This window comes from Camellia sinensis, chromosome 15, assembly GCF_055761805.1.
Source record: "Camellia sinensis isolate YWXY chromosome 15, ASM5576180v1, whole genome shotgun sequence".
Classification (NCBI taxonomy): Eukaryota; Viridiplantae; Streptophyta; class Magnoliopsida; order Ericales; family Theaceae; genus Camellia; species Camellia sinensis.
In genome coordinates, this window is record NC_138975.1 from 68,184,755 (window position 1) to 68,211,925 (window position 27,171).

Genomic DNA, 27,171 nt, shown 5'->3' on the forward strand with positions numbered 1-27,171 from the left:
TTAACTGCTATGCAAATGACACAACAGTTACCCCATCTTCGAATAAAGGAGTGTAAAGAGATGCAAAAAGATTTTGAAATTTTGAAAGAGATGTAATTAGAAAAATGATATAATAAGATGGAATTATTTTGTAAATAGAATTATCCAAACCATAATGGTGCAAATTCGTCCGAAGTCCCAGTGATTGATTTTTGAATTACATGGGGGTAAAATGCTGCCATGAAAAGTGAAACTTATCCATCAAATTAATGCATCAATACAGTAATACATTTTCTTTCAGCATTGAATTCAAATATAAAGGACAAACAACCACAATTAAATTTGGATAAAGGGCGACCAAGCTATGATCTTGATACGAATAAACAATTAGGATGGCCATAGTGTCACCCTTCTTTATTATTATGCCACGAATGTTTTATGTAAAAATATATTTTTACTCTTGCATTCATTCATCGCGTGCATAGATCTGTTACTATTTCCCTGCTCCGTGTCTCTCATCGTATTATCTACCTGTTTCTCACAAACAAAAAGACTTTCTAGTCGAAGAAGAGCTTCTTCCCAAAAAAGGTGACAGCCTTACAATCACTTACCAAAGGAGATTCTCTTACCAAAGATTCTCTTACCCTCTTCATATACCCTCTCACCATATGTCTTGCTCTCTCTACAGCTCCCGCACTCTCTCCCAAACCTTCAATGACAATTACTCATCTCCCTATCATTAATTCTATTACAACACCAAAGAATTCGAACCTCAAGTTGATCAATAAACAAATTCAAAGCCTGGACCTTTTGGGATGTTTGATTGAACTGATAGGTTCTCTGGAGGGAAAGGGGACAAGAGGGCCGTGGAAGGGAATGATCCATTCAGAGAGAAGGAAATAGGATCTTGCAGCTGGGATGGTGATGACTTTGATTAGACGATAGGAGAACCAGAGGGGGCGGTAATGGCTTCGATCGTGATCAAGCTCACTACATCAACCCTGAAACTAATGGTTCAAGATTGTTAATGGTCTGTGGATCCTCAAGCATGTCTTGAAAAACTACTCAAGAGAGAGGAAATGTGTGGTTTGTGTTATCAAATTGGCCTGGATTGTTGGCTATGGAGTTTTCTCGGTCGAATCAGCAGCATAGGCGTGGTGTGGCCTTAGGTGTTGTCATTGGGTGTGTTTGGAGTTTGGATCGGAAAAGATGTGTCCGACCATGGAAGTGGAGATGGCAGTGGGTCTTGTTCGGCTGTGGTCATGAGTGTTGATCGTCCTTGGGTGTGTTCGGATGCATTGAGTGCTCGGAGTTTTGAATCAGAAAAGAAGTTTCCGACCATGGAAGTGGGTCTTGGCGTGGTGATTAAGCTGTGTTCAGATGGGTGGTTGGTTCCGGTGTTGGCCCATGGAGCTGTTGGCTATGGTGTCTTCCGGTGTTGGCTATGGAGTTTTCTCGGTCGGATCAGCAGCATAGGCGTGGTGTGGCCTTGGGTGTTGTCAGTGGGTGTAGCAGTTTTGCTATTGATGCTATGGCAGAGTGTTGTCCGGCGTGGGTCTTGGCTGGGCATTGGGAGTGTAGCAGCATGGGTGAATAAAATATTCGGAATAGTAGTGTGTGGTTTGTTGATTTGGTGTTGGTTTTTGGTTTTGGGTTGCGTGGGTTAATTTTGTGGGGATTCATGTATTTTATTTTTCTAGTTAAGTCCTTAACTCTTGTTTAAAAAAAATCGTCAGGCTAAGGGGTTGGTTGTATGGATGCGAATAGCAGTAGTAGGGGTAATTTATACTTTCCAAATCTCTCGATGCATGTCATCTTTCTGTACTTTTAATTTCATACTGTTAATGAAATTTTTCTTTTCTGATAAAAAAAAAAAAATTGGCCTGGATTGTTGGATTGTAGTGAGAGAAAAAGGTAAAATGAAGTAGCTTACTTTGACAGGATAAAAAGACATGCATGGCATTATCGCCACCCACCCAAACAATTAAATATAAAACATACATGAATACTATGATAAACATATATTAATAAGTACATATTAATTACTGGTCCAACTAAGACAATTCAGTTATGTTCATCGCATTCCATTAGCAAAGCTAAAACCTGTCTGCCTAAAATACAAAAAGAAACTGACCATATGCCTACATTAGATGGAGTTTGCTAATACAGATCAATTCAAAAGCATTACCTAGTAAAAGATAATGTCCTGGATAAGGGTTTAGACAACTTAAAACACTAGAAGTAGCATATCACTTAGAAGGTATGGACGTTTAGACTCACATAACAATCTATTCAAGCAATGTTTTTGAGCTTCTTGAATACAGCATCACCCTCCATATACTTCACAGCACGCTTATTCTTTTTGTCACTGTCAAGAAAGCAAGCACAACATTTAAATACTCATATTATGATAGAGATTGATAAGAAGAATAGAAGGTACCAAAAGAATGTAAAATACGTGTAACAAAATCACTTTTTTTTGGGTGGGTTAACAAAATCACTTCATTAGACTCACAGGCTTGAGAGTTTTATTACACTATTCAATTACTTTAAGACTACTTTAAGAATAATCGTTATCTAAGTACAATATCAGAAAAGCTCAACTATCTTCAAGTGTGTAAGACATCATAGCAATCATTTGCAGTCACTGTTTACGAAAATACATGTCTCACGAAAACACCAGAAATCAAACATGGGAACTGAAGGCTCTACAAGGCTTATATAATTTAAGTTTCTAATGTCCACATGTATTGCCAACATGAAGTAATGAGAAATGCTCCAGTACCACCTATCACAATGAAAATGTCTCCCTACATTTCCAACAGTAATGGTGCTAAATTGCTCATATAATAGCCCAACACTCAAACCCAATTAAGATACCATAATCCAACCCCAGACAAGCCTAATCTTGTGGTGGTATTGTCTAATCAGACGATACAATAAACATTATAACTTTTGGGTCCTTATTATCATATAATAAATTATATTTATATGTATATATCTTGGTTGGATACCATAGTAGTTGATAATTTAAAATTTATAAAGGTTGAGTTTTGTGAAGTTTGAACCAATTTGAATGAATGTTCAAGTAGAAGGGTATTGTGTCTGGTTGCTTCTCGCTTGTGGGTGCTTGTTTTTTCTTTGTTTGGAGTGGTGTGGGTTCAGCCAAAGCAAGTCATGGATGTTCTTCGTTGCTAGGGGGTGGTGGTCAAGTTGGGAAGAGGCAGTGAAGAGCTTGGGCGTTAGCTCCTTTGTATTTGATGTGATTGCTATGGTTGGAGCGGAATCACCAGGTTTTTTAGGGGAGTGTTCAGTCGATTGCTCAGTTAGAGTCTCTGTGAAAACCCAAATATACAAATCAAGTAAATAATTAAATAATAATAATATTACAATCTCAAATATTTTGGTGGTGAATCCTAAAGTACAAATTAAATATTTGGAAGGTCTTTTAATTAATTTTTAAACCTAAAATAAATTTATGGTGAAAGTCTTTAATTTAGAGGCAAGGTTTATTATAAATAAATAAATAAAATAGAGAAGATGGTGTGACTTGAACTCTAGACCACAAAATTAATAAATAAGGCTCTTACCATTTGAGTTGCGTATAACTTACCCATATATTTTGTATATTTATCTATTTATTTGACCTATACATGCTTTAGGTGTACCCAACCACTAGTATAAAATAGAAACAAAACAAAACAAACCCTAGCTCTTCTAGCAATTTCCCTAGCAGCAGTAGCAGCCGTGAGAGAGAAGAGAAACAAAAGGTTGCAACTAATTATGGATAGAATTGGGTGTGTTGTGCTCATCAAAGGATGGCCCTCATAGGTTTTCTTCTCTTCTTTCTTTGTTCTTCATCCTTATTCTATAATTATTTTATTCATTTATGGAGAGGTTGTAGGTTTATGTATTTTGTATATATATATATACACACACTGTTAAGAAATCTGAGGAGCTAAATTTATGTGTAAAGAATGGGTGTAATTCTTAGTTCAAAAAAATTCTGCACAGAATCGCAAACTTTAAAAATCAAGAAACCATATCAAATGGATGAATTTTTAACTGAAATTTTTACAATAGATTGATTACATATTGAATTGAATATATGATTTTTTTCATAATTTTTGGGAGTCAAAATCCATATAAACTGATACGTTCGAATCTGTCCAGAAAACTGGTTTTAAACAGTAAATTCAGGAGTGTTGTTCTCTTTGGGTATAAATCCAAAAATTATCAAATCAGCGTCATTAGAACCGGTTATGAGTCTAGTTTCGTACGTTTTTGGCCTTGCATTGATTGCTCATGTATACTAAGAGAACCATTAATTTCTTTAAAGTGCTGCAGAAAACAACCTGTTTAGATATAATTAATTGTAGATAATTATTTTGATAAGCAAATCAAGTAAAACCAATTGGGTTTGAAACTTAGGATATATTAGTTGATATCTGGGGGGTTTTAGAATTTTTCAAACAACGTGGAGTGGGTTTTTAATTTTCAAAGTTAGCGAATAGATTGGGAAAACTAGTTTAAAATTCTGCTTTATCTTAAAGTTACGTTTAATTAAGTTTCGATTTGAATCCATGTCCTGGATGATTTTAGACCTTGAAGAACATGAACTTAGGTAATATTTAAGAGTAACGGTGAGTTGGGTTGAAGCTTTAGTTTGAGATTACTTAGTTCTTATTCTTTAGTATTTTTAAATTAGTAGTGACGTGTAGTTTTCATACTTGGTTCAGGGCACTAGTTGGACTTTCATACTCTATTCAAAGATTATATTATTTCGTTTTCAGGTGAGTAGTTTCATGCTACATATTTTTATAAATGTTCCCCTACCTTGAACTGTTGGAAAATTAAATTGTTGTTTCATGACTAAACTGTTTTGATAAATTATTATATTATCAATGGAATCAAATTATTTCTGAAACATGTGTGAACTTGGCATGCTGTAAACTATTTGTTTTGATCTCATGTTTAAAATGATGAACTACCATGTTTTGCGAAACTGATGTGTATTGATTATTGAGACCATATGTGTATTTAGTCCAGGGAAATTATTCCACTATGTGTGGTGACTCTGGCCACTAGGGAACAGATCCGGGTTGGGCCGTGATGACTTTAGTGCTCAACGATTGTAAGAAAAAGACCTTAAAAAAAAAACTAGATGACCTTCAATCGGGATCATTTTAGAGAAAAGGCCCAGGTTGCCGTCCTGAGGATGACTCTTAGTTCGGTATTGGATCCAACGGGGCTTATAGCCTTGAGAATTGTGTGGCATATTATTTGTTTTTCTTGGTATCCAGAAAATTATTGGTGTTCATGTTGTAATCTGTTTTAAGTGAAAAATGTCATTTATCATGTTCTTGCGAGACATGAGTATTTTAACTGTTGAACTGTGGAACCTTCTTTTTTAAACAGATTGTATTTACCAAACTGTATGACAATCTAATTTCTGTGATACATATCTTATTTTGGAATTGAGTCATGTTTTCAAAACTGTATATACTATCTATGTTGCTAAGTTGTTTACCATTTCCAGGTGTTAAAAGGACTTAGAGTGGACTTGTGGCGTAGTGGGGACTCGATTGCATAGACCTCTAGGATATTCATTTATTTTGTTTTAGAGTGTTATGTCAAGTTTGTGCATATTTATTTTTATTTTTATTGGGGTTCATTTAGGATTATTTTGATATGTGGGCTGTTTATATCCCATAAGTTTGGATGGTATTGATTACGGTTGGTTTTGCCGTTTATAATTGTGGCATGACTGGATTGAGTTTGGTTATTTATTATTGGACTTTTGTTTAGTTGTTCAATTTGATTACGGTTTCGTGTTTAGGCTTACGTGTGCATTGAGCTAAGGCCTTGTAGGCCACGGCTGGTCATACCCGGGTTTGGGGTGTGACAGTCTCGATTTTGTAGTGTTTTGTATAGTTGGGTGTCGGGAAGAGTTGATCATGATTCATTTGTTTTTTTACGCTTTATTGATGATTTAGTTGGTTAGGTCCCTGTTTGAGGGGTTGGTTTTTGTATTCTTTTGACATTTTCTTGATGCTTTCGTAATAAATCTTTATTTCCTTCGAGTGTTTTGAGGATGTTTGAGAAAGTCTTTAGATTGGTTTTGGTTCTCCTTTCATTCCATGTCATACTTTGGGTCAACCATGTAGGTGCTGCATCATTTCTTCAAATTATTTCCCTATTTCTATGCTGCTACTACTAATCGTTAGGATTGGAGGAAGGCATTTTCACTCCACTTGAAAACTAACTCATATAGTCATGACTTGTACCTTCTATTTTTAAGAGCGAATATACTTCATCATGAAGACTCAGACTATATTTTAGGGTAAATTACAGAGACCTCTGCAGAGGTTTCTGACAATTCAGAAACCTCCCTCCAGGTTTTCAAAATGGCATTAACTTCCCTTGTGGTTTGATTGTTGGTTTCAAATTGCCCCTTCTGTTAATGCATCGCCAGTGAGTCCAAATTGCTGACTTCAGCCAAAAGGTTTGTGCCATTGCCAATTTCGTCCTCTCACAATACATATTTAATTCAATACCATTCAAAGATAGCATTAAAAGACAAAAGTCTAAATATCACCTAAGCCTAGCCTTCACTCTGGTTCACTTTGATGATGAAGATCAATGCCCCTCCAAATTGGGTCTGTCTCTCAGTCTCTAGAAGGATGACACGGACATACCACATCATCGCCACTACAAGAGGAAGCGTTGCCGCCAACATTGACCAGAATGACAACAGCTTCCACTCCTCTCTCTCTCTCTATCTATATTCTAAAAATTATCTACTTCAAGGTTATACATACATGCATATATGTGTGTGCGCGCGCGCGCGCACACAAAAGCAACCTTATACAAATAAACCTAGTCTCTCTCTCTACCATTTTAAACATATAAATAACCACAGTTTAATGAAATATTTTGGCAGAATGTTTTTCACAATCAACATTAAGCACATATTTGATTTGGTTTAATTTTTTTTGTCTTGAACTGATTTGTAATTTTTCCATTAAATTACATTTCAAGTTTCAAAAATAAAACATAAAAAAATTCAGTTGTCTCATCTATTTCATGGTAACAAATGTGGATTGCTCAAGGTGGTTGGGCTGTTTCAAGTAGTTCACCGCGGAACCAAGATTGATATTAGATTGGTAAATATGATGACATTGAAAAATATAAGGTGATGTAACTGTGTGGGGGAAGGAGTGGTGGTTTCAGGAAGTGGCCGATGGTGGAACTGTGGTGGTCGACATCAATGATGGTACCTTTGGTTATTATTGTCATGGCAGTGACTTTGTTTGGGCTAGTAAGGAATAGACCAGTGACAGTGAGGTTTTGTGGCTACCATGGTGAGTCAACCTAATGGTAAATAAGTAAAATGCCATCATCAGTTAACAGCGTTCATGTGACAAATATGATTGGAGAGGTTTCTGTCATTTCAGAAACCTCAAGGGAGGTATTTGAATATATCAGAAACCTTAGGGGAGGCTAGTATAATTTACCCTATATATGTTTTATTTAAATACAAAACTCAAAATGTTTTATGTCGAAAAGTGATTGGTTTATTTATGTATTTATAGAAATGTTATTGGAATGCTTTAGTAAACTTTCGAACTTGAGGTCAAGAACAATATTAAAATAAATGAATGCTTGCCTAGGAAGTTCAAAGTTATCATGAAAATGAGTTTAAGTTGTAAACTTTCAAATTAGTAATTGATAATATTAAAAATAACAAGAAAAAGTTCTCTTGCCATGTTTGTTCAACCCAAACACAACAGTATCGGGCCACAAAGGGTCGAAATACTTAATGACAAAGGGTCACATGGGCCAATGTATATGAAGGGGTAGGGGTCAGCATCAGCCCGCTCAGCCCAGTCCAAAACTAATATATTTATTTAATATTTTATTATTTATATATACAGCAAACATTTCTTTTTTTGGGCTCGAACAACACTATTGATCTACGCTTATGAATATATTTATATACATTACTAGAGTACTTTGGAATGTTGAATTGGAAGTTTTTTTTAAAAAAAAATCCTTGTGTAAAAAAGTTAAAAAAATAATAAAAAATAAGCAACAACCTTTATATATGGACTAAGTGGGCAGGCTTAAGAATTGTTTTTTTATTTATGGTTGTGCTTGGGATGACTAAATACGCCTACTCTTCAAAGTGCAGGTTTAGGCAAACACAGTCCCTTGTTAGGTAGTGCAAGTCTAGCCCGACCCAGCCAGCCAACCGATGCCCACCCCTTTGAATGGGTCCTCGGGACACAATTATTGAAAGTGGGGCTAAGGTTGATATGCCATGATGATTTGGATTGGATTATGATTTAACCAAATATGCTATTAGGTGACGAAACCGTTACCACCAATCGCTAGGGATGACAATGGATAACCTACTTTGTGGGTATTCATGGAGATCCAACCCAAATACATGGGTTTTTCCCTCTTTTTCTTATCCATTGGGTAGGGTAGGTGATATTCTTTAAATATCCACAGGGGATGGGTTGGGGATGGGTACCCACTAATTTCCCCATATGTTTTTATTTATTTATTTATTTATTTTTTATTTTTTTTAAGATTCACAACTAAAACTAAATATACATTCAATCTTTTTTCTTTTTTTTATTTATTTATTTTTTCAGGTTCACAACCAAATTTTTTTTTTTTTATTAAGATCCACAACCAAAGCTAAATATACCTCCAATCTTTTTTTATTTTATTTTTAAGGTTCACAACCATTTTTTTTTTTAATTTTTAAGATTCACAACAAAAGCTAAATATACATTTAATTTTTTTCCTTTTTTTAATTTTTTTTAAGGTTCACAACCATTTTTTTTTTTTTTTTTAAGATTCACAACCAAAGCTAAATATATATTTAATTTTTTTTTCTTTTTTTTTTTAATTTTTTTTAAGGTTCACAACCATTTTTTTTTTTTTTAAGATTCACAACCAAAGCTATACATTCAATCTTATTTTATTTTATTTCGCTCAACAATAAAATCAAATACACATTAATTAACATTGTCACATTATTTTTGTCAAATTTTATGCATATCTAGAATTTTTTAAATTTATTTAAAAAAAATTAAGGACATTGTCTAGTGTAGGTTTCGGTTTGCTTTTCTATGTTATTTTATTTTGTTGTGTATTGTAATTTTCAGAATGGTTTGCTTGTTTTGAAATTTCAATTAACGAGTATGAATCTATTTGTTTTATGTTATCACACAATTTATACAACATATATATATATATATATATATGTATTTGAAAATAAGGAAATTGTAGAGAATCAAAACAAGCATGAGTTGTGATTGGTTAGAAATGATGGGTACATAGATTTATTTGCTAGAAAAACAAAAAGGGGATACAAAGTCATACTAAATAATTTTTTTTAAATTAAAAGAATTTTTCTTAGTTATGAACAGATTTAACTGAAATCAGCTTGTTTCCCAATGTTATGCTTCATTTATTTAGATAGAAAATATTTTTTAATGAAAAATATTTTTATAAAAAAAATTCAAAATATATTTTTTTATATTTGGTGGTGGTGGTGATGGAACGAAGGTGAAAGTAGAAATTGTTACATAGTGGTGGGGTGATGGCGGCAGTGATGATGGTAGTGGCTATGGTGATGGTAGTGTGACAGTGAAAGTGAGAATAGTGGTGATGGTGTTGTGAAATTAGTAAAAATTTAATTGAAAAAACATTTTTTGTTTTTTAAAAGTAACAAACAACAAAATTCGTAGGGAACTAAAGGAAGAAGATGGAGGATGGATTGGGCGTGGTAATGCATAGATATCTTAAAATGAGTGGTTCAGATTTGTTAAAGGTATAATTAGATTTTGGATAAATTAAAATGAATTGTTCAAATTTGCTAAGAGAAAGATGGTTTAATGTCTAAATTGTCCGTGGCTAACAATTCCTTATTTATGCCCTGATGCAATTTAATATGAGTCTTATAACACTTTCTTCAAACAAACTTTTTGATTTTCTCAAAATTATATTTGATTATTATAAAACAAACTTTTTAATTAATTAATTAATGTGTATTTGATTTTGTTGTTGAACCAAATAAAACAAAATAAAATTGAATGTATATTTAGCTTTTGTTGTGAACCTTAAAAAAATAAAAAATAAAAAATAAAATAAAAAAATAAGTTGTTAACATTAAATATATTAAAAAAGAAAGAAAAAAGATTGAAGGTATATTTAGCTAAAACCTTTATAAAAAAAAGACAAAAGAAAAACAAAAAGGTTGTTAACATTAAATATATTAAAAAAGAAAGAAAAAAGATTGAAGGTATATTTAACTTTTGTTGTGAACCTTAAATAAAAAATAAAAAATAAAAAAATAAAAAAAAATTTGTTAACATTAAATATATTAAAAAAGAAAGAAAAAAGATTGAAGGTATATTAACTTTTGTTGTGAACCTTAAAAAAATAAATAAATAAATAATAAATAAATAAATAAAAATTGTTAACATTAAATATATTAAAAAAGAAAGAAAAAAGATTGAAGGTATATTTAACTTTTGTTGTGAACCTTAAAAAAAAATAAAAAATAAAAAATAAAAAATAAAAAAAAATTGTTAACATTAAATATATTTAAAAAGAAAGAAAAAAGATTGAAGGTATATTTAGTTTTGTTGTGAACCTTAAAAAAAAAAAAAAAAAAAGTTTTTGTTAACATTAAATATAAAAAATAAAAATGGGGATTAAAGTGGGTTGGGAAAAATCCATACCCATTAAAAAATGGGGAGGGTGGTACCCATGGAGAATGGAGAATGGGGAATGGGGAAATTTATTATAGGAGAATGGGGATGAGAAATTAATATCCACCCCATTGCCCCTCATTGCCATTCCTACCAATCGCGAGGTAATGCAACCTTATGGCTAAGTAGTGGATTACACAATGGGTACCAGGTTGTGAATGTGATGGAAAGTAAATAAGTTTGAGCACTCAGTAATTAATTTTTGGTGCTTTAAAACAAATGAATTTTACTACAAACTGATATTCCTCAAAGGTCCTGAAATAAAAGGGAGAGAAGAACCCCAAGAACATTGCAAGAAAAAGAGGATGAGAAATAAAATGTTTTAGAAAGAAGAGAACTTTTTTCATATAAATTATAGAAATATTATTAGCATGGTTTAGTGACTTTTAGCCGATCAAAAAAAATGGTTTAGTGACTTTTAGACTTACTTGGGATCAAGAACTAGATTAAAATAAATGAATGTTTGTCTAATAAAATTCAGAATTACCACAATGCTTTGGAGTACTAGGGATTGCAATGTTAAACAGCCACATGGGCCAATGTATACAAAGGGGTCTAAGGAACCGAAACATTGAAAACGAGATGAGCCACTAGGTTCGATAAGCTATGATGACTTGGTTTATGATTTGGCTTGATAATGATGCCATCACCACCTTAGTCACAATGTAACTCGACACCCCATGGCTATGTAACAGATTACACGATGGGTACAAGGTTGTGAATGTTATAGAACGTAATTAACTTTGGTACCTCATTGATTCTAATGAATTTTACTGCAACTTGATATTCCTTGAGAAGTCATAAATTAATAATTATGCAAATGACTAGTGTACTAGTTTCTCTTCAATGTTTCTTATGTCATATTATTTTTTCCTATTTACGCCACTACACAAGTACAGATTTTATGGTTCCCCCACGACATAAATTCATTGGGAAACTTAGTGCTGTGAAAAGCGTGCCTAGGCACTAGGCGCAACGAGGCACAGTCGGCGCGACTTAAGAAGGCCAAGGCGAGGCGCAGTATAACAGTTGCGCGCCTTGAATGCGATTGGGAGAGGCGCAGCAAGGCGCAAGGCTCGCGCCTAGGCAGGCTTTTGTTTTTCTTCCTTATTCAGATCTAACGGCTCAAAATTGTGTTCCAAAATGCTCCAACACATACAATTACAACTCATACAATACAATACAACCCAAATGAGAATACGACTCAAATCAAATCCCTAATTTGTGTCAACTTCAACTATGATCTTCCTTCGACTCCTTCGACTGGGCTCTCGAACCAGGTACTCTTCTTCTTCTTCTTCTTTATCATCATTCGAACCTCTGTCGACAATTTTTTTTTTCTTTGCTGTTCAAACCGCTGTCTGCTTTTTTTTTTTCGTTCACTCGCTGGTTGCTAGGTTGGGTTGGGTGAACTCTTCTTCTTCTTCTCTGCTGCTTCGTTGGTTTTTTATTATTATTATTTTTTTCACTAGTTGTGCTTGTTGCTGGGTGAATTTTTTTTCCTCTCCTCTTCCTCCTCTTTCTTTCCCTTCTTCGTTGCTAGTTGCTGGGTGAAATTTCTTTGTTTTTTTTCTTCTTCTTTATTCTGCTTCTTTTCTTTTTCTTATTCTGCTAGTTTGCTCCCTGTTCTTTTTCTTTTTTCTTTTTTCCCTTTGTTTTGAGTTGAGTCTCTATTAAAAAAAAATAATACAAATAATTAATTCATCACATACATTATTTCATTATATTGAAATTATTTTTCTTTCATTTATTTTTTGTGTTGTGTAGTAAGTACTAAGTAGAAAATGACATCTGAAAGTAATAGAAAAGATCCGGTGTGGCAACACGCCCATTTGGTAGAGGAGAATAATTTAAACAAGTTGTGAGTGTAATTTTTGTGGTGAAGTATCAAATGGAGGTGTTTATTGGGTGAAACAACACCTTGCAGGAGGTTATAGGAATGTCACTGCTTGCACGAAGTGTCCAGCTCATGTAAGAGAAGAGATTAGAGAGTTTATGTCAAAAAATAAGACACAAAAAGAAGAAATAAACATGTTGCCTGATTTCGATGACATGGACATGGAAGATGAAGTTAAAGATGAAGATGTTGTTGAGATCAATGTCAATCAACGCCGTAAGTAGACAAGTAGCAGCCAAGGTTCATCCAAATCCAAATCCAAATCAAAAATGGCAAAGAGAAAAGGGTCTATGAATGTTTACTTCACACCCAATCCTGAATCAGTGGTGAAAAATCGCAGAGACCAACAAAAAGGGAAGCAAACCAAAATTAATGTGAATGACTCTTACAAAAAAGAAATGAGAGCTCGGGCAATACAAACATTTGCAAGGTGAATGTATGATGCTAGTATCACTTTTAATGCAGTAAATTATGTGAGTTTTGGACCAATGATTGAAGCCATTGGGCAATATGGTCCCGGTATGAAGCCACCAACTTACCATGAAGTGCAAGTTACCCAACTCAAAAAAGAGGTGAAATATACTGAAGATTTGATGAAAAATCATAAAGAGGATTGTGCAAAATACGGGTGTTCCATAATGGCTGATGGCTGGATTGATAAGAGAGGAAGAACATTGATTAACTTTTTAGTTAATTGTCCAAGAGGAACCATGTTTGTTGAGTCGGTTGATGCTTCTAGCTATTCAAAGGATGGGCAGAAGCTATTTGAATTACTAGACAAGTTTGTGGAGAAAGTTGGAAAATCGAATGTGGTGCAAGTTATCACTAATAGTGTTGCAGCTAATGTGCTGGAGGGTAAAAATATTTCTTCCTTTCTTACATCAAAATTGTTTACTCATAGTTTGTTTTGTATTTAAAATTTAAAAACTTGAAAATAATAATTCTTCATAATTGTTACACTATAAGGAGGTTTTTGAAAGCCAAATATGAACACTTGTATTGGACACCATGTGCTGTTCATTGCTTGGACTTGATGTTAGAAGACATTTTCAAGATACCTCGTCTGAAAAAGACATTTGAAAGGGATATTGCAGTACATGGCTATATTTACAACCGGCCTACATTGCTAAACACGATGAGGCGCTATACAAATCGGAAGAATTTAAAAAAGCCTGCAAAAACTAGATTTGCAACCGTCTTTCTGACTTTGTCTAGGATGCATCAACAAAAAAACAATTTGAGAAAGATGGTCACCTTCGAAGACTGGGCCTCAAGCAAATGGGCAAAGGAGCCACAAGGCAAAAGAATGGCACAAACTTTGTTGATGCCTTCATTTTGGAATACTGTTGTATTTGCCGTTAAGGTCTTGGGTCCTCTCGTCAAAATGCTTAGATTGGTTGATACCGAGAAAAAACCTCCCATGGGATACATTTATGAGGCAATGGATAGGGCAAAAGAATGCATTGCAAGTTCATTTGATCATAAAGAAGAGAAGTATAATGAAATCTTCAAAATCATCGACAAAAGATGGGATGTCCAATTGCATCGGCCTTTACATGCAGCTGCGCACTTTCTTAACCCAGAATTCTTTTACCCAAAAGCATTAGAGGTGCAAAAAGATCATGAAGTGATGAATGTGTTTTATGAATGCATGCAAAGGTTGGTCCCGGATGTCACTATTCAAGATTTGATCACTAATGAAATAAGTATTTATACGAAGGCTGAAAGCCTTCTTGGCAAGCCTATTGCGATTAGGCAAAGAAATACAAGAGCACCAAGTAATATATTATAGACTCAGAGTTTATTTTTAGTAATACTTTTAGTAAAACTAAATACTTGGTAACAATTATTTCTAACTAGTGATTATCGCAACTGATTGGTGGGGCATCATATGGTCCTAAAACCCCAAACTTGCAAACTTTTGCCATAAAAGTCCTTAGCCTATCATGTAGTTCATCGGGTTGTGAACGAAATTGGAGTGTATTTGAATATGTGAGTATTTAACATTTTAACTAATTTTTATGTTGAATTCAAATATTTTTTATTCTCATTATATAGAATTTAATATCTTTTTAATACTTGCAGCTTCATAGCAAGAAAAGAAATAGATTGGAACAACGTCTCAATGATTTAGTGTTTGTCAAATATAATAGAACATTGAGATTTAGGTATGACATGCACAACACTCTTGATCCCATATCTTTGCAAAATATTGATGAAAGCAATGAGTGATTGCTTGGGATGATGGATGAAGAATCAAATGAAGATAATGAGCCAATGTTCGATGATGATGATGATGGCTTGATGTGGGCCACTGTTGCTAGAGCTTCTGGAGTAGAAGAAAGTAGCCATGCAAGTAGAGCAACAAGTTCATGCTCAAAGGCGCAACCGAGGATATCTAAATCATCAAGATTAACTCCACTTCAATTAATAGATGAAGACGAAGCACGCTCAAATGACACAGAGGAAGGTGTTGAGGGATATAAATCAACTGATGGAGAATAAGATGATAGTTTGCTTGCCATTGATGTTGAGGATGATGATTGACTGACTGACCTAACCTACCCTTTCTTATGACATTGATGTTTTTAAGTGTTAAGATATATTAATATTTGTTGGATATTTATGTTTTGGATGTTTAGTGTTTATATTTATTTTTATTTTATTGAATGTGGATTATTTTATCTTTGAAAATTGGAATGCTATGTATTATATGCACTTTTATGGCTTTGATTATTCTATAATTTGTCTTAAATCTTGATTACTTTTATTTTTTTTAAAAAAAATTGTCTTAGTACTATGAATGATTAGTCTATGTTAATTTTTCTATTTTTTACTAAGACTGTGCGCCTTACTTCAATAAAGCCCACGCCTCACCTTGCGCCTTGCGCCTATGCCTCGAGAGACCTTCAACGCTTTAGTACGCCTTGAGCCTTTAAAAACACTGGGGAAACTCATTCTTTTTATGTTGTTCTGTTCAAATATTTAGGTTTTTAGAGTGACTCGCCTCACCTTGGAAAGGCTAGCTTGTTGGAGGATTAAAAGTGGATTTTTTTTGCTAGTCAAGCTTATGTCACACTATAACATGGTTATATTTTTGGAGTATGGAAAGAGAGGAAATTTGTAAATAATATATTTTCTGAGTATAATCTTTTGATGTTAACATGAGCCTATCTTAAAGCACTTCTTATATGTTAATGCTTACAGACAAACTTGATGACTATGATAAGTTCTAGTGCATGAATGGTCTACAGTATTTGGGCTATGTTACATTGACTTTTCAAAATAAATCAAATATCCGTGTCGGACACCCGACAATCAGACAAGGGTGTGGGATATGTATCTGATACTTTCCATTGGACACTTCTCATATATTTGTATTTAACACTATCTTACATGTATCATTTGTTGTGTAATTGCTATAAAACACCTTTTTGACGCCGTATGTTACGTTAAGTACCATTTTATCCACATAATAGAATAAAATATAAAAATATGACTCTTTTTTGCTGAGTTTGTGTACCTTTAAATTTCAGATTTGATGAGTTTGACCTCTAGATAGATATGCACCAACACTCGACACCCATACCCAAGTCCATGTAACATAGGTATTATACTTTGACGAATAAAAAGTTTGTGTAGTAATGGTTTGTGCATTAAAGAATATTTTTGGATTTCTGCCTATGAAGCACGAACACTTCTCCTGAGGTGATGTACAAGTGTCTGACACGTGTCGGACAAGGACATGCTCCGAACAAGTGTCGGACACACCGTATAGAATCAGACATGCTGAGACACTTGGGACACGTTTGGGACACCCTGGGGACACGTTGAGAACCATTTTAAAAAAATAAAATAAAATAAAATTTTAATTTATTTTACTAAAGTAGCATACCAAACGTTGATAAATTTGATAAAATTAAATATTTGATATAAAATAGATATTAAATATTTAAAAATATGACATATAATAAATATATAAAATTATATGTTTTGCACGTGTCCCTAACGTATCTTGTCCTGCATTTTTTTAAAAATTTGCGTGTCCGCATGTCTGTGTCTGTATCCATGCTTCTAAGATTTCTGCACATTTCAAGCATAAATAACATACAAGCATACACACCATCAGAGACATCCACCCTTACATCAGTGGGGTCAGCATACCCCATGGTATTGGAAACCAAAAAATACAAGAATATAACCTTTTTCTATGCGTTCACAGCTTCACAAATACTCATAACTATTGTGGTCTTTTTGCCAAAAACCCACTAAAAGGCTATAACATTTGGGGAAAAAATTAAATTGTCTAAAATTTCAACAATCCAGTACCATTGTCAATGATTCAAAGAAGAATAAGGGCTTATCTAGATGGGCATTTTTGTCATTAAAAAGGCAAGTTTGGGAGGGAAACAATTTCTACACGAAAGTATTTTGTGTGTATGATTCCAAACATTAGGGAGGTCATGCGTCATTAATCTATTTTGTCATACAGTTCAATTCATGCATGAGCAATGCCACAATATATAAATATTAACATAATACAAAAACATCACACACTCGAAAAATTATTCTGCAATTCACAATGGAATCTAATAACACAGAAAATTATCATTATATGCAATCAACAGAGCACTTACCTATCTAATCCAAAAAGATTTTCATCCATGAAACTTGCGTCAGCCTCCACATCATGGTTGTTCAAATAATCATACCTATCAACACCAAAAAAAAAAAAGTCTCATTGCTCATCAAGTTAGATGCTAAGAGAGAGCAAACAAAGCAAAATGAAAAGAAGGTTGAATATTAGCATTGACAAGTAAAACTACAACAAAATGAATTCCATACATTGTCTTCAAACAGAACTACTTTAGCCTTTAGGTTTATCAAAATTGCTATGCAGCTTCACATGCTGTAAGCTCTATAGATAAAGTGCTCAAACCTGATAGAACAAATTCAAATAATTCAAGTTTCCCTGTGTGTTTATACTAAAACAGGAGGCAAAAATACCAGGGACAAAAAAGATACCAACACTTTCCAAAAGCACCTAATGCAGCTATTAACTTTCATCTAAATGATTTCCTAAATATGACAGAGAGTTATATTCTATCCTCAACTTTCACATACCTGCTACCTTCACAACAAAATCTTACAGCTATAATGAAGTTGATACTTCATAGAAAGAGGCTTAGCGATACTGTAGTGTCACTACAAGAAAAGATGGCAAAAAAGACGAAATTATTAGCGACGGCGCGATCCCCGTCGCCAAAAATGGTATTTTGCGACGGCAAAATAAACCGTCGCAAAAAAGTAGTTTTAGCGACGGCGTTTAACCGTCGGTAATAAACTGCACGGGCGAGTATTAAAATCAGGAACTATTAGCGACGGCAAGTGTTGAACCGTCGGGGAAAAAAAAATATTTGAGACTGCAAAAGTTTGCTGTCGCAAATACTCGGCCATTTGCGACGGCAAATGTCCGTCGCAAAAAATGATTATTAAAACGGCGTCGTTTATTAATCGTTTTGTATAATTTGCGACGGTGTAAACCATACCGTCGCAAAAAGTAAAAAACAATTTTCCCCCCTCTTCCCTCTCATCTTGCTGCTCGGTTCCATCGCAAAATCCCTAAAACTGATTTGAAGCACAAAATCCCTAAAATCCCTAGCGGTGTCCGATAGAAATCCCTCTCATCTTGCCGCTCAATTTTCCCCCAAAATCCCCAAACCAGCGACGGGCGACCGGCGACGAACGGCGAAGGGCTAGCGGTGGTGCGGTGGTGCGGCGACGACGAACGGCGAAGGGCTAGCGGCGGTTCTTCGACGACGACAGCAACTCAGGTATGCTCTCTCTCTCTCTCTCTCTCTCTCTCTGTATATATATATATATATATATGTATGTATGTATTACCTGTTGCATATATATATGTATGTATGTATTATAATAAAATAATTTTGTTGTATTTATTTTTTTTGTTGCATATATATGTATTACCTGTTGCATATATATATGTATTTATTTATTTTTGTTGCATATATATATGTATTTATTTATTTTGTTGCATATATATGTATTACCTGTTGCATATATATATGTATGTATATATGTATTATATATATATATATATATATGTATGTATGTATTTTTTTTGTTGCATATATATATGTATCTGATAATTATAATAAAATAATTTTGTTGTATTTATTTTTTTAATAATGAACAATTTATTTTCAAAATAATATTCTTTTTTAAAACATAAATACGATGAAATTATATTGTTATAATTATCAAATTAATCTAATTTTTATTATAAATGATCTACACACCTATACCTTCAAAAAGATCGAGTCATTAAAACACATTGGGCCATATTAATGTAGAAATCAAAATAAATTCATGAGACCAGATTGGACTGATTCATTCTGTACCATGAACCAGACCCCCAACGAATTTACTATGGAGAATTCGTTTGATCCGCCTCATGAGTTGCCTAGTCATGTCTTCTCGTCTAGAACAATTAAGGGCAAATTACAGTGTTTCTTTTAGTTTGAGCAAAATTTCATTTTAATTTTCATAATTTTAATTTGAATAATTTAAACATACTCTATCAATTTTATTGCAATGTGGTCATTATGTTACTTTATTGTTAGAATTTTGAAACAAAAAAAAAGATCACGTGTGAAACTAAAGGAACTAAAAATAAATAAATAAATAAATAAAAACTACAAGGATCACTGCCATAAAAATAAATTATAGTCGGTTTCTATAATTGCTTTTGAATTCTACCTTAATTCCTCTAATTTTGCACTTAATTTTTTTCCATCCAAAATGTTAACCACGCATAACAAACGAACAACATTTATGAGATTCAAATTGTTCAAACTAAGAGGATTAATGGTGTAATTTACCCAATAATTAACATATATAAGCCAACAAATTAACTTATGAGAGAGTTTCATAATGAGAAAGAAATAAACAACACAATAAAAAATGTACAATATTATTATATCACAATATGTAACATTATCATTTAATAATTGACATAATAAATCTCTTGATGTAATGATTTATTATTACAAAGAGATATTAGGCGTCAATTATAATGTTATATCATTCTTTTAAATTTTTATATGATTATAATATACACATTCATGTTAAACATGTAATATGACATACATGATATATGTCCATAATTAAGTTTTGAACAAATAGATAAATAAAATAATGCACCATCAGTAAAGTCCCCTTTCCTCGTTATCCTTTTACTCAATTTACTTTTCTTTTGGAGCTTTGGAATGGATAGCTATATTCATTTCTATGGAATGGAAGTGTACTACTTGTTTTGATAGATGAGGGTGTAATACGTAGGTATTATATTTAGAGTTACTTTGATGAGATATTTTTGTGGATGTGTACAGATGATGGATAAGAGTTGGATTGATTTGCCAAATAGGATGTCGAGCGAATACATTAATGGGATTGATGAATTCCTTGTGTTTGCCTACACCAATAGGGTTGAAGGTTCGATGATCAGTTGTCCGTGTAGGAAGTGTGAGAATCGATACTATTTTGTACGAGAGGGTGTACGGGAGCATTTGATTTTGAATGGTTTTTTTAAAAAATACAAACATTGGATTAATCATGGGGAATCTTACGTATCTGTACATGGAAATCGAGAGAATGAAACATTAGCTAATTTAGACATTGGGGATGATATGATTGGAATGATACAAGGGGCTATGGGAAATCCACATGCCGGTACAAGTGTTGAGGATGATGACCCACAGGGGCCTGATCCCCATGCATCTGAACCCCAGCTCGGTCCAAATGCAGAGACTGCAAAGTATTTCAAACTTCTTCAAGATGCACAAAGTGAATTGTATCCGGGTTGTCAGAAGTTCACATCTTTGTCATTCATTGTTCGACTTCTACATTTGAAGGTGCTTAATCAGTGGACAGACAAGTCTGTTGACATGTTGCTTGAGTTATTGAATGAGGCGTTCCCGTTGGGTGTAAAACTCCCGGACTCATATTATAAAGCTCAAAAGGTCACAACAGATTTGGGCTTTACGTATGAGACGTGGGATGCATGTCCCAACAGTTGCATGTTGTTTCGAAACGAGGACGCCAATCTTGATAAATGTGTCATATGCAACAGTTCTAGATGGAAATCAAATGGTGATGGTGGTTCAAATGGTCCTAACAAAGGTGGCAAACAAATAGCTGCAAAACAGATGAGGTATTTTCCTTTAAAGCCAAGGTTGCAGAGGTTGTTTATGTCATCCAAGACGGCCAAGTTCATGAGATGGCATGCAGAGGAACGAACTGATGATGGTGTCTTCAGGCATCCTGCTGACTCCCTTGCATGGAAAGATTTTGACCGTCGGAATATTGACTTTAGTAATGATTGCCGAAGTGTAAGGCTTGGCTTAGCATCTGATGGTTTTAACCCATTCAGGACGATGAATATAGTTCATAGCACTTGGCCTGTTGTGCTCATTTCATACAACTTGCCGCCATGGATGTGCATGAAGCAACCATTTCTAATTTTATCCGTGCTTATTGACGGCCCGAAAGGACCTGGTGACAAGATTGATGTGTATATGCAACCGTTGATTGAGGAGTTGAACGAACTATGGAATGAGGGTGTGTCAACATTTGATGCATCAACAAATCAAATGTTTCAAATGCATGCAGCTTTACTGTGGACAATTAGTGATTTTCCTGCATACGCAAACTTGTCAGGATGGAGCACTAAAGGCGAATATGCATGTCCTTGTTGTAATACGAAAACTACATCGTGTTGGTTGAAGCATAGTAGGAAACAATCATACTTGGGTCATCGCAGATTTTTACCTACTGGCCATAAATTCCGGAAGGATAAAGTATCATTTGATGGTAGTCGGGAAGTCAGACTCAAACCAAAATTGTTGTCTGGAACTGAGATGTTGCTACAATTAGAATCTGAGGGTATTTTAACCCAATACAAGAGGGATGACCTTAAGGAGAGGCATAGGAGACAGGTAGAGAAGGAGAAAGTTGGACATCGCACCCATAGTTGGAAGAAAAAGAGTATCTTTTATGAATTGCCATATTGGGAGCACAATCTAATAAGACACAACCTCGATGTGATGCATATAGAGAAGAATGTTTGTGATAATGTGTTGTGGACAATATTAGGGGTTGCAGGAAAATCGAAGGATGGTGTTAATGCTCGGCGTGATTTACAAGATATGAATATTAGAAAACCCCTACATTTGCAGTTAAGAGGGTCGAATAAAGCCTATTTACCACCAGCACAATTCACGATGACCAAGGATGAAAAAGATTTGTTCTTGAAAGTGTTGAAGGAAGTAAGAGTTCCCGACGGGTATTCATCCAATATATCACGTCGTGTGCGCTCACATGATAGAAGTATTGGGGGTCTTAAGAGCCACGATAGTCATATTCTGATGCAACAACTTATTCCATTGGCTATTCGAAGATCGTTACCAAAGAATGTAATTGAACCCTTGATTGAATTGAGCAATTTCTTTAGACAATTGTGTTCGAAAGTGAATCGTGCGACGGATTTGCAATATATTCAAGATCGTATCGCTCTAACACTTTGTCATCTAGAGAAAATATTTCCTCCGAGTTTTTTTGATATAATGGAGCACTTGCCTATACATCTAGCTGATGAAGCCTTATTGGGTGGAGCGATTCAGTTTCGATGGATGTATCCAATTGAGAGGTATCTTCTTACTTTGAAGCAATACGTGCGTAATAGAGCTCATCCTGAGGGATCAATTGCTAAAGGATATCTTATGGAAGAATGCATGAATTTTTGTGCACAATATCTTAATGATGTGGAAACCAAATCTAGTCGACCCGTGAGAAACTATAGTGGTGCTGATAATTTGGGTCATGCTATTGGTGAAAACACAAGCTTTTATCTTGATAATACTTCTTGGGTACAAGCTCATCGGTACATCTTATTCAATACAAGCGCGGTTCAACCATTCATAAAGTAGGTTAAGTCACTCACTCAATATGTTATTATGTTTTATTGAATTTTCAACAAAATTTTTTGTATTGCTACAATCTCAATCTACACAGCAAACACCTTGAAGTACTTCAGCTCAAAATGCCTCGTGTCGACGATCATCAGCTTCGGCGTGAACATTTTGAAACTTTTCACATTTGGTTCAAGAAACATGTATGTATTTAACTCTATAGATTCTAGTTACTTAAGTCGAACTACATTTAAATTTTACATTTTCGTGTTAAATAGGTCCAAACTTTGCGAAGGACTACTGATGTCATATTTTCTGAAGAGATTATTCTATTGGCAAATGGTCCTCATAATCTGGCAAGGAGGTTCAACGGGTATATACTGAATGGGTTTCGGTATCGAGTAAAGGCCATGGATGATCGTCGAGCCACACAAAATTGTGGTGTAGCTTTGAAGGCAGATACCATAAGTTATGCTAGTCGAAAAGACAAGAATCCTCGTGTGGGGTCTGTGTACTATTATGGACAATTGACAGATATTGTTGAGCTTCGATATTCCAATGAGAAGAAACATGTGTTGTTTAAGTGTGATTGGATTGACAATATTCACGGAAAAAAAGAAGATGTCTTCAATTTCACGTTGGTAAACTTCAATCATTTGTTGTACCGAGATGATCGAATTACCAATGAACCTTTCATCTTGGCGTCCCAAGCAGAGCAAGTTTGGTACGTTGCAGACCCGTTACAACCAGACTGGCAAGTCGTGGTGAAGATGTCTCAAAGAGGTTTATTTGATATGAGTTCGACTGATCCACAAATCGAGCCATACATAAGCCAACAATTGGAAGAAAATATAATGCTTCGTGATGAAGAAGTTGGTTGGGTGAGGGAAGCCGCAGAAGGGGAAACAGTTGATGTTCAAATAGGCTGATATTTAATCAACATTAGTAATTCAATTAAGGCAAAGGTTGTAGTTAATCATCAATTTCTTAATTTACTTTGTCTTTGTAATTGTATTAGTTCAATTAATGGCATATTATAGTTGATGACAACCCATTGTCTATGTTTCTAATGTCAATTAATGTTATATTGCTTGCAGATTATTATGGGAAAGAAGAGGAAGCCTGATCATCCCCGGCGCATGATGTCTGATGTGCTACATAACAGGACATCAGTAGCACCACCATCAGAGGACGCATCACATCGGCCACCATCGGAGGGGCCATTAGTGCCACCACCATCTGAGGGGCCATTAGTACCACCGCATCGACCACCATCAGTGGCACCACAGCAGCTACCATGTACTCAGCCTCCACGCCTACCATCGGTGCGTCCACCATCAGTGGCACCACAGCAGCTAGCATCCCGACTAGAGTCATCAGCTTATGAGCTATCCGCAGGTATATAAATTTGCCATTTTTTTGTATGAAAATTATTTAAACATACATTTATTTATGCTCATTATATATAACTTGTTTATTCTCATTGAATTTTGCAGACCCTTCGTCTTCTTCACAGCCTACATCAGGTATAAGAATTCGATTTGTATTCACATAATTTAAATTTGCATTTGTTTATTACCGTTGCATATTGTTTATTGTTTTTGTATCTCGCAGGTCATGTTAGTTCTTCATCAATCTCGACTAGGCGTGGTAGAGGATGTGCCAAGGGCATTAAAGAGTGGGGTACTGGTAAAAAGCTGGACATACAATTTGATGAAAATTACTGCCCAATAGGGGATAACGTCGCTAAGTTAACTACTCAACTTGGCATCATTGTGCGGAATGGTAACATTGTTCCTCTTACTTTTCTTGACTGGAACAATGTGCCTGATGATATTGTTGATGCTATCTGGAAGGATGTGAAGGTAAAAGTATATTTTTGACCACAAATTCGAATTCCAAAATTGTGTTATTATTATTTACACTTTGAAATTGTGTTTTATAGGACAATTTGAATATATGTCCAGAGGAGTACAAGCCAATCTGCATGAAAAACTGCAACAGCATATGGAAGGATCACAAGAACAAGATTAAGGTTAAGTATTTCAAGCCTAGAAGTTCTGATCCTAATCTGAAGGATGATGTTCCTTTGCACATTGTGCCAAGCCAGTGGGAAGAACTTGTGGAGTATTGGCGTACTTCTGATGCTGAGGTATACAAATAAGTTATATTTATGATATGTAAACATACAAATCATATTTACATACTTACATTTGTTGAACCTATTATAGAAAATTGCAAGTAGGAATGCTAAAAATCGGCGAGCTCACGGCATAGCTCATACCACAGGGCGTACTAGTTTCTCTCAGATACGACATGAGGTTTACATTTTATTGTTTTATTTTTGTATATAAATAAACATTGAATATTTGCAAATTATTTGGATTCTAATTTTCATATTTCTAAAAAAATGTAGATGACCAATAAGGGGGAGTCTACTGATAAAATGAATGTTTGGCTTATGACACGTAGAGCAGATGACCCAGAGGTTATCCAGACCTTGGTAGTTTCCAAACACCTTTGATTGTATTTGAAGTTTATTTTATGTGTGTCAACCATCTTAATTTGGCATATACTTGTATGTCTTATTCAATACAGGATGAGTTTAATCGTCAACTCTCTATGCTACCTGAGGATGGTCAGACTTTGGAGGCTAGGAATGCCATTTTCCATGAGTTAATAGGTCATGACGGACATGGATATTGTCGCACATACGGGAGAATTGTGCCTCGGAGAGCGGTGTATAAAGATGGTGCTGGGCCATCACAGTCAACACCCCAACCATCGACTATTGAGCAGATCACGCAGCAGGTTCGTGCAGAGCTAAGGGATGAGTTGAAGGAGGAGCTACAAGCAGAGTTCTCTACACATTTACAGCAGATGAGAGCTGAGATGATGGCGTTTGTGTCACAAGGGGCGAGTGTGGATCCCAACAGACAGGTTCGATATAAATTAAATTGTTTGATAGTTCAATTTTCACACAAGATTATGTATAAAATTCGAATATGATTAACACATTATGCATTGACTATCATAGGTTCCTGATGCATCGAGTGGCCACCGGGCATTTAGGGAATCTGCAGAAGATGAGAATCCATATACACCACCACCAGAAGATCAGGTATAAAATGTATCTTTGCATTCTAAGCTAAAATGTATCTTTGCATTCTTTACACTTTAGGCAAACTAGTTTCTTAAGAAACTTGAACTCGAGGTGTTAACGCCCCAAAATCACCAAACGGTGTCGGTTTGGCACGAAACTTGGCACACACGACCGCCTAGGCACGAGAGTCTTGTGGGAGAAGACGGGGCTCGAATCGGGTTCCCGGTTTTGGAGTTAGAGCCGGATTTCACTTTAGGCAAACTAGTTTCTTAAGAAACTTGAACTCGAGGTGTTAACGCCCCAAAATCACCAAACGGCGTCGGTTTGGCACGAAACTTGGCACACACGACCGCCTAGGCACGAGAGACTTGTGGGAGAAGACGGGGCTCGAATCGGGTTCCCGGTTTTGGAGTTAGAGCCGGATTTCACTTTAGGCAAACTAGTTTCTTAAGAAACTTGAACTCGAGGTGTTAACGCCCCAAAATCACCAAACGGCGTCGGTTTGGCACGAAACTTGGCACACACGACCGCCTAGGCACGAGAGACTTGTGGGAGAAGACGGCGCTCGAATCGGGTTCCCGGTTTGGGAGTTAGAGTCGGATTTCTGTCTAGTGAAAATTATTTACTAAACTATCTTTGTAATTATATAGTAGTTAATTTTTTTATATTTTTCTGTAATTAAAATATTAACACCATTATATTGTTATTAATTATTTTTATTTTGTTTTTTTCAGATATTTCCTTAGTTGCAGTTTGCTTCTTGTGGAATGCGGGCGTATAAAGATTATAACCAGCTTTTATTTTTTGAACCCACGAAGGAAGCAAGACGAAAACTTTTGGTTTTGATTTTGATTTATGTTATTTAAATTTGTGAACAATATTATGTATGTATTATGCGACATTATGTAGTGGTATAATTTTTATTTCTGTATTGTTATTAATGGAACAACATTATGAATGTTCATCATGTGCCATCTTTTGTTTATGTATGTATTTATATTATTATGTAATTTTTAGATTTTTTTTAGTTATTTTTCATTTAATACAGGTTTTTTTTATATTTTTAATTATTTTTGTACAGGGATTTTTTTTTTAAATTTTTTTTTTGAGACGGCGGAGCTCCCCCGTCGCAAAAGAAAATGGTATCAACCTTTTTGCGACGGCTCAAATACTGTCGCAAAAGGTAGGTATTAAATTGAGAATAAGACCTTTAGCGACGGCGTAGGTTGCCGTCGCCAATGGTCATTAGCGATGATACTTTTACCGACAGGATTAGGTAGTCGACAAAACTCCTTTAGCGACGGCAAGTCTCTACCGTCGCAAAAAAACAGATTTTCGTAGTTTTTTGGCGACAGAATTTTGCCGTCGCAAAAAATGTTTTTTTACCGTCGCAAAAACAATTGCGACGGC

General features: G+C 34.8%; 2 protein-coding genes across 2 annotated transcripts; both read left to right on the forward strand.

Moving 5' to 3' along the window:
• Window positions 1–14,913: 14,913 nt before the first annotated feature.
• LOC145813037 (uncharacterized) lies at window positions 14,914–25,012 on the forward strand. Its single transcript, XM_082908297.1, has 7 exons — window positions 14,914–15,139; window positions 17,762–17,865; window positions 23,756–24,056; window positions 24,155–24,184; window positions 24,273–24,523; window positions 24,604–24,810; window positions 24,890–25,012. Exons 1-7 carry the CDS (start codon window positions 14,914–14,916, stop codon window positions 25,010–25,012), a joined length of 1,242 nt encoding a protein of 413 aa, XP_082764423.1.
• A 118-nt stretch (window positions 25,013–25,130) lies between these two features.
• Window positions 25,131–26,728, forward strand: LOC145813505 (uncharacterized). Its single transcript, XM_082908977.1, has 3 exons — window positions 25,131–25,598; window positions 25,696–25,779; window positions 26,496–26,728. Exons 1-3 carry the CDS (start codon window positions 25,203–25,205, stop codon window positions 26,505–26,507), a joined length of 492 nt encoding a protein of 163 aa, XP_082765103.1. The 5' UTR covers window positions 25,131–25,202; the 3' UTR covers window positions 26,508–26,728.
• Window positions 26,729–27,171: the final 443 nt, after the last annotated feature.

Excerpts from the sequence above, each read along its gene's own strand:
- LOC145813505 (XM_082908977.1), top strand. The coding sequence starts at position 25,203 with ATGTGTGTCAACCATCTTAATTTGGCATATACTTGTATGTCTTATTCA. Across the intron at positions 25,599-25,695 it reads GTGTGGATCCCAACAGACAG|GTTCCTGATGCATCGAGTGG; the intron begins GTTCGATATAAA and ends TGACTATCATAG.
- LOC145813037 (XM_082908297.1), top strand. The coding sequence starts at position 14,914 with ATGGATGAAGAATCAAATGAAGATAATGAGCCAATGTTCGATGATGAT. Across the intron at positions 24,057-24,154 it reads AGCTTATGAGCTATCCGCAG|ACCCTTCGTCTTCTTCACAG; the intron begins GTATATAAATTT and ends TGAATTTTGCAG. Across the intron at positions 24,811-24,889 it reads GGCGTACTTCTGATGCTGAG|AAAATTGCAAGTAGGAATGC; the intron begins GTATACAAATAA and ends AACCTATTATAG.